We start from the raw sequence: 7,274 nt of genomic DNA on the forward strand, positions 1-7,274 counted from the left end.
TTCAATTCTTGATTCACTAGGAGTTCTTAATTCTCGTTCTCCATCATGTAAACTCTTGTTCGAAAAGTCTGCCGAAGCGGTTACCAGACTTGGACACACAGATGATCGGCGGTTATGCTCGGGTAATTACATCCCACTTTCGGATAATTTTGCACAATCTGCAATCGTTCGTGCAATCGTTCTGCGACGCATCCATCTAACTGGCTTACACTCAAACTGCATGGCTGGCCCCCCTCCCACAGAGAGAAAAAGCCTCAAATCCCGACAACGAGTCCCCCGTGTATATAGTGGCGTAGCTTCAAGAGTAGGAGCGCTCGAGAAGGACGAGGCGGAAGTTGAAGTACGGACGAAGGTGGAGCAGGTAGTCATCATCAAGAGACACCTGTGGGTCCAAGTTAGCGGCTGCAAGTCAGGTCTATCCATAATGGAAGGGCCCGATCGAGCTAAGGACGATCGAGTTCGTGTTCTAATGAGTTCAAGGCTGTGGTCCGGTCTCGCGTTATGATCCCATGGCTCCTCAGTCTCATACGCCTCCAACGGCACAACATACTCCTTAGATATTCTATACCATGTAGGAAGGCTCACTTTCCTCATAGTGCATAGACGCTGGTATCATGTTCAGGCACTTTTCGGTGTTGTGGCGGCGATAGTACGCGCAAGTCGCGAGGACCGTCTCGATGGAATACCAGGAATACCAACATAGAAGAGCACTTTTATGATCCGAACCCAACGCATACTCTACCTGATGCTGAGTCTATGAGACTGGCCGCCCAAGTGAAGGAAAGTATGGCCCGCGTATCCCAAATGTGAGGCTATTGGTATACCTCCTGTTGATGAGTATCCAATTTGTGTAGGTATTGTGAGCTAGTCCTGCGGGTAGGCTCTTGCAAGCGAGGCATAGCGAGGACCAGACAGATCCGTTGGCGAAGGAAATTTGGTGTGCAGCTGAGTTACGAGCACGACTTCCCTAACCAGAACATGTTTGAGACCCTGTAGGGAAGATGTTCCTGTTTGTACTGGATGCATGTGTTCAGGTATTTCTTCGTATGTCGAGTAGTTATGGGATGCCTACAGGAATATCATCCTCCACGCAGGCTCTTTACATCCCCTAGAGTTGATCAACTTATTACTGCCGACCTGCACAGATTATTCAAGTCGATGAGGTAGTTCACATAGCACGGTCACTCGGGATCATAGTACTTATCAAAGTTATAATATGCATGGACGGGAACTCAAATTGAAGAGACTGGAAGAGATTGAGTCGAAGCGCAAGCGAACATTCGAGGAGACTGTTGAGGAGCTCCGATCAGCACAGTCCAAAGCCTCTGCTACTCCGGCTCCGGCGGAAGGTGGTGAGGGAATCCTCCAAGTAGCTCTTGTAAGAATCATTGATTCCCCAGGTGAGGAGGCTGTGCTGAGCAAGAGAGAACAGTTCAGACTGAAAATTGTATCCCCTTCGGTGCGGGAACTTGTGGAAGCTGCTCATGAACGGGCGAGGTTACCGAGAAGTCATAGAAAGCTAGTCCATGACTATGGACGTAGTGACAAGCGGGTGCGTGCTTCGACACCCCAGCTGGGGGTTCGCGTTAGGCTTCTCTGATACGCTTCGTGCATGCAGGTATTGGATCAGAGCATCCATGGTAGTATGTTCGTCGACTACAACGATCTGGTACCGGTACCGTATCGGCGGTCGCCTCTTGTGAGTCTACTTTTACCGAGTCCAAGAGAAGCCGTCCTCCGCATGATAGATGTAGACTTCAGCAGAGGCCCAAACAGTGGTAAGGGATTGTGTGTAGCTCCGATACTGATTTCCTTATCGTATTGTGGTAGCTCGGGAAAGCCGAAGTCGCCGAGAGGTACCTGACTCGGAAAGGATGCCACAGACGGCTCGTGACTCTACGGAGTTATCCTTACCGCCATTGGGTACTGGTAATGGGGGCCAACCAAAGGCGACCGTTGCTCCTATCGAGGCGGAAAGGTCCGATGCGGCCATGTCGCTACCACAAGAGTATCATAGTCATAGCCTTGTGCGGCATACACCGAGGGCTCGGTGGTTCACTCATGTTTAACATCACATACTCCTCTTCATGCTGCGTTGATTCACGTGCTACCTCCCCAGCACTGATAACCCACCACTGAGTCGTGTTAAGTCGCTGAGCCATGCCTCTGGTCCTGAGGTTGGGGGTAGTCAGTGTTGTTAAGGTCTCCTATCATGTCGGCTACAGAGGATGACAAAGTAGTAACGAAGGAATCTGTTGTCAAGGAGAGTGCCGCGGATGATGAAAAGACCAAGAAGAATAAGTACAACCTATTGGTAGTGGTAGTATCGAACTTAGTATACGTACACAGGTACCGTCGTGATAAACCCTGGGATCATGAAGGAATCGATCACTGGAAATATGAATCCTTCGCCAAAGAGGATAACCCATCAGGTCTCCTCGAGGAGAGCAGCTTCGCGACTCTCTTCCCCCAGGTAGCAGTGCATATCGTCTGTGTACAGTGATATTGATACACCATCTATTTCAGTATCGTGAGAACTACTTAAAGCAAGTATGGCCTGATGTTAAACAAGTGCTTGCTCCCTTCGAGATCAAAGCCGAGCTCAACTTGGTCGAGGGTTCAATGACAGTAGCCGTCCTGCTGCTTCTATGGTCTAACTCTCCCACGCTCTTGTACAGGTACGAACTACCCGAAAGACGTGGGACCCTTATGCGATCATACGAGCTCGGGATCTCATCAAGCTCCTTGCACGATCAGTTCCTCTCCCACAAGCAAAGAAGATTATGGATGATAACATGTAATAGTCAAGGGTTACTCTCAGTGTGTTAAGTGGGTTGAGGGGACTATCGATAGTCCTCAGAGTGTCTAACCTTCTGGGTCTTTCAAGAATCTAAAGTCGATCAGGTTCTGTGATATCATTAAGACTGGCGGACTCGTTCGTAATAAAGAGAAGTTTGTGAAACGCCGACAACGTTTGGTTGGGCCTAATGGAAGTGAGTGTGAGAGCATAGCATAGAATATTATTGCTCTATTGCGCAAGGTACACTGAAAGCCATCGAACTGTTAACTCAGTGCTATGTTCTGGTACAAGGACAAACTGTTGTTGCCATGGGTACTCACAAAGCCTTGAAACAAGTGAGCTCGCCGGCTCCATTTCCTGATCGTTATCACTCCGAGCAGGTCCGTCGGATAGTTGAAGATTGCTTCCACAATGTTCACCCAGTATATCATGTGAAGGAGTTGATGATTAAGAAGGAGCTCGAGAAGAATGAGGATCTCAAGGATGAGAACTGGGATCGATTCCTACCACACTTCAAGAATCGGAATGTACTTAGACACGCTATGACTTATAGTTGCGATCTCGTTCTTCGGTCAGCGGTTTCCTTCTTACTGATGGTTGATAGGTACAGCGTAAGAAGCAAAAGAAGATTGCCAAGAAATCTAAGGAGTTATTCCCTCCTGAGCAATTACCTCGTAAGACGTACGGACGGAATCAGTATAGGCATGCATTCTTCCATTCACAGGCAAGGAGGATATTCAGATCGAGACCGGTGAATACTTCCTCTCGAAGGATCAGAAACATTCCAATGAGATGACCAAGAAACGCGAACATCAGAAACAGGTGACTTGCCGCCGACCCTGAGCGCGGTAGTGGTCATGCTCGGGGTTTTGTAGGTATCTGAACAGCGCAAGAGGGAACGGGAGGAGATGTACTCCCAGCCTCCTCCAGAGAAGATTCGAAAGAGCAAGCAATAGACAAGCAGTTGATATGATGTTTACTGCCTTGTCGGACGTCATCAAGCTTTGACATACGTTTCTACCAACATACTTGGGCTTTGGAGTTAGTAACATAATCATATTCTCTCGAGATTCAGTAGTTCACACATGCCTCCACCTCTCGCGAATGATGCAAGACGCTGTGAATGTAGTATTACTCGTGCCTTTTCATATGGGATCCAAGACTATGGAAAGCCCTGCGTGTTTGAGAAGTACTCTTATAGTTCGGGGCATGGATATTATAATGTGGTAGCATTGAAAAGGGATTAGAACGACGAGAAGTCCGTCCTATTATAAAATCCTAGTTGTCGAGAAGGAGCTTATAAGTCCCGCATATATAATGTGAGTCATTCAAGAGCACGCCGCGGGTGCACGAGCAGATAGGAGTCCAGAATCCTGCTGCAAGGGGCACGAGGAGGAGGAGAACGATGCTGATGATGAGGAAGCAGCATGCGAGTTGGCAATTAGTTGTCTTAGACGTCCCCACTGAGTTACGTTATGGGGTTTCTGAACAAAGGACGAGGTGTCCTCGTCCTCTGTGCTGTCGTTGTCGTCGTCCTTGTGGTGGGTTTGGATGCCACTCATATCTCTTGGCTGCTGTTGGGATTCCCAACATGGGAACCTCTTTGAATGTTCAGAGGATGCATCTATTATGTTTCCATACTTTCTTGTTAGTGCATTATCATTCCCTATGGTGCACCGTAAGGCTACTCCAAAAGCACGTCGAGAGCGTGTGTCGATGGATACTACAACTCCTCCTCCTCAGCAGCAGCATGAGGTCGCCAATGCAGATGAGGAGACCTCAGCAATCAAGACAAAGACCAAGAAGGGTAGTCGGAGGGGTAGTCGGGATAGCAGTACCATCGATAGCCCCCGGAGGAAGGAGGTAAGATGTAGGAGCCAATACTCTAGTCGAACACACTCTGCTGCTGCTGCTGTTGCGATCATCCGAGATCCGATGTCATTGATCCCTATCAGCGACTAGTCGGTCATATTGTATGGCTTGTTCATTTGTCGATCATTCCCGGACCTGTTCTCGACCCTCTGCATTCCTTGTTCAGACTAAGCACTCAGCTGGTGGAAAGGCTAAACGGAGTAAGACGGAGAGCCAAGGCGCCTTTCCGGAGCATAGAAGGGTGATCCCCTTAACAGAGGAGCTGCGCGAGGCGATACTGGCAGCTCATTCATCTGGAGTGGTGTTGAAGAAGCTAAAGCCAGAGTTCCATCCTGATTTAAAGTGGGTAGATTCTTCACTGGCATGTTCTCGGTCTGCAGCCTGAAGACCGAATTGTTGATCATGCTCCGTTTTCAGGGTCGAGAAGAGAGTTCCTGCTGAGGCAACGACGACGACGACCCCAAGTCCACAGCCCGCCCTTGCAGAGAGTAAGGCCTTGAGAGAGCTTGTTACTCTGCAGGGAATGTAAGTCAACAGACTATGCCTCAACACGTACATGGACTTCTGGTCTATCAGGTACATCAAATTGAAGGACCTTGCTCTCCATCAACATACTGATATAACACGTTTACAGGCTGAGAACCAGGCCGTCAATGCAGCCCTACAGCGTACTTTGGCTAAGTGCAATCTATATAAACAACAACTCGACTACCAAATGCAACGACAACAACAGCAACGGGTAGTAGTGTCGAGGGCATCGAAGTTGCTTTAAATGATGCTCTGTCAGGCCTCCAATCAGTTCCAGAGTGTGGACCATTCGAGGGGTTCCGCGAACACCATAGCATTATTGCAACAACTAGCGGCTACTGGTGCCATGGACACGAGTGGAACTCAGCAGCCATCGGCATCTGCATCACCCATACATCTAGGAGCATTCTCTGCTACTGTGCCCTCCGCAAGCTCAGTACCCAGTCTTTTCCCAGTACTCAGGCAGGATAGCTTTGGAGGTAGATGATGTACCATCTTCTTATGTTACAACTTGTCTTGAGTCTGCAACCTTTCAGAGGCGAATCCGCAACTGCCACAAACGGCACAGATGAGTCCGACAATTGGCAATGCAAATCTAAGTCACTTACTACGGCACGGTATATCCACTCTCGTTCTAGCATGAGCTTTCCTTCTCAGGCAAAACGTGCCATTTAATGAACCCAATAGGCCCAGCCCACCACCATTCACCTTGCCAACATTGCCTTCAGCGAGGTTCGATGCGAGCGGACAACTGCAGACTTCTCCTCAAGGTGGTTCAGGAGAGCCGAATAAGATTTTTAATACTGCGGCAGGGTCGGGGGAGCATCACCAAAGTTATACCAGTTCTCCTTCTCTCAATGGCTCCGCCATGAGTACTCCAGACAGTGGTCTCCCTCCGAGTGATCAGGGAGGGCCAGGCGCAGCTGAGGACAGATCGGCTGAGGCTTCGACTACTGTGGCAGCACCGCCTATCGACCAAAGCACCGTTGCTGATGCAGAAACTAAACCGGGTTGTGGTGAGGAGACTGAGGTGGTGTAGCATGCTATCAGGGTAGAGTATTAGATTATTGAAATTTCATGAGAGTCGTTCCCCCTAACTCAGTTCGTCTCAGTGATGTTGGTCTCTTTATTATCACCTTGGAATTCCAACTGCATTATTGGGACAGTCCAGAGAGCCTATCTACTAGCTCCCTGTTCTCTCCGCTTCTCTTACATTCGACTGCTGGTCGCACGTATCATATCGTCTACGGCCCTATCGGAGATAGGCATGGTTGTCAGTGCAACATTTGAAATCTCATTTGCACTGTAGATAATTCTAGGACTCGTTGTGTTGTGTTCATTGTGTATGAAAGAGAATCGCCTGTTCTTGTAAGCACGTGTCTCGAACAGTTATCACTTCAACTCCTAAGTTTGGCTTATTCGCCGCTTATTTGTTACTTTGAATGTCGGTCGTCGCACACTCTCCAGAAATACGAGGCGAGGTTTTCGGCCAGAGTAAAATGCGGAAGCTACGGAAACAGAGAGATATCGTGAAGAACCCTCATGCGTGGATTAATGGAGCGCTACAGCCTCCTACGAGGAAATCCAGCAAGTTCCCGAAGCATCCTATAGCATGCGAGGATGGTGGGGTACGTAACTTCGACTGGAAGCACTTCGTTTGTAATCTAGAGGATGAGGCCACATGCCAAGACTTGATTGGGTGCGGAATCATTGATTGTTCTTGTAAAAATCGTGGTGGACAATTGCGTCCGGTGTTGGAGCGGGCTGATGGGTCTGAAGTTGTCTTGTTGGGTATGTGCTATCTGGTGTATCAAAAAGACGAGTTGAAGCATGTTATTGCCAACTCGGCAACTGTAATGACTTGCTATACGGAGGCACTGAGGGAACTCGAGAAGCACATCAAGAAGTTGTCTAAGTTGACTGAAGGACGATTATCGACCCGCGATATCATCCACGGGTTATTATTGCGATTTTCTCAACATCTCTTTGGTGTGGCCAACATTGACATAATATGCTCTCATCGTGTCACGGAGTTGAAGTATATGCCTAGAAAACGTGGCTCTAAACTAACTAT

General features: G+C 48.5%; 4 protein-coding genes across 4 annotated transcripts in view; 3 read left to right on the top strand and 1 right to left on the bottom strand.

Moving 5' to 3' along the window:
* Positions 1-196, bottom strand: part of Pmar_PMAR014898 (Regulator of nonsense transcripts 3B, putative) — a gene marked incomplete at both ends in the record, with an annotated part of 1,650 nt that extends 1,454 nt beyond the window's left edge. Inside the window, one exon of the mRNA XM_002776272.1 lies at positions 131-196. Coding sequence (XP_002776318.1) covers positions 131-196 — 66 coding nt within the window. The remainder of the gene's footprint in view (positions 1-130) is intronic.
* Positions 197-1,216: 1,020 nt separating this feature from the next.
* Pmar_PMAR014899 (hypothetical protein) lies at positions 1,217-1,600 on the top strand (the record flags this gene model as incomplete). The annotated part of the gene is made up of 2 exons (XM_002776273.1): positions 1,217-1,349; positions 1,401-1,600. The coding sequence occupies 2 exons, from the start codon at positions 1,217-1,219 to the stop codon at positions 1,598-1,600; spliced, it is 333 nt and encodes a 110-aa protein (XP_002776319.1).
* Positions 1,601-2,196: 596 nt separating this feature from the next.
* Pmar_PMAR014900 (ribosomal RNA assembly protein, putative) lies at positions 2,197-3,822 on the top strand. Its single transcript, XM_002776274.1, has 10 exons — positions 2,197-2,301; positions 2,350-2,473; positions 2,527-2,628; positions 2,679-2,797; positions 2,905-2,993; positions 3,041-3,135; positions 3,181-3,327; positions 3,405-3,474; positions 3,525-3,622; positions 3,676-3,822. Exons 1-10 carry the CDS (start codon positions 2,213-2,215, stop codon positions 3,754-3,756), a joined length of 1,014 nt encoding a protein of 337 aa, XP_002776320.1. The 5' UTR covers positions 2,197-2,212; the 3' UTR covers positions 3,757-3,822.
* Positions 3,823-4,468: 646 nt separating this feature from the next.
* Positions 4,469-5,687, top strand: Pmar_PMAR014901 (hypothetical protein; the record flags this gene model as incomplete). Its single annotated transcript, XM_002776275.1, has 5 exons — positions 4,469-4,663; positions 4,839-5,014; positions 5,090-5,197; positions 5,249-5,411; positions 5,460-5,687. 5 exons carry the CDS (start codon positions 4,469-4,471, stop codon positions 5,685-5,687), a joined length of 870 nt encoding a protein of 289 aa, XP_002776321.1.
* Positions 5,688-7,274: the final 1,587 nt, after the last annotated feature.

Source organism: Perkinsus marinus, assembly GCF_000006405.1.
Source record: "Perkinsus marinus ATCC 50983 genomic scaffold scf_1104296953800, whole genome shotgun sequence".
NCBI classification, from domain to species: Eukaryota; Perkinsozoa; order Perkinsida; family Perkinsidae; genus Perkinsus; species Perkinsus marinus.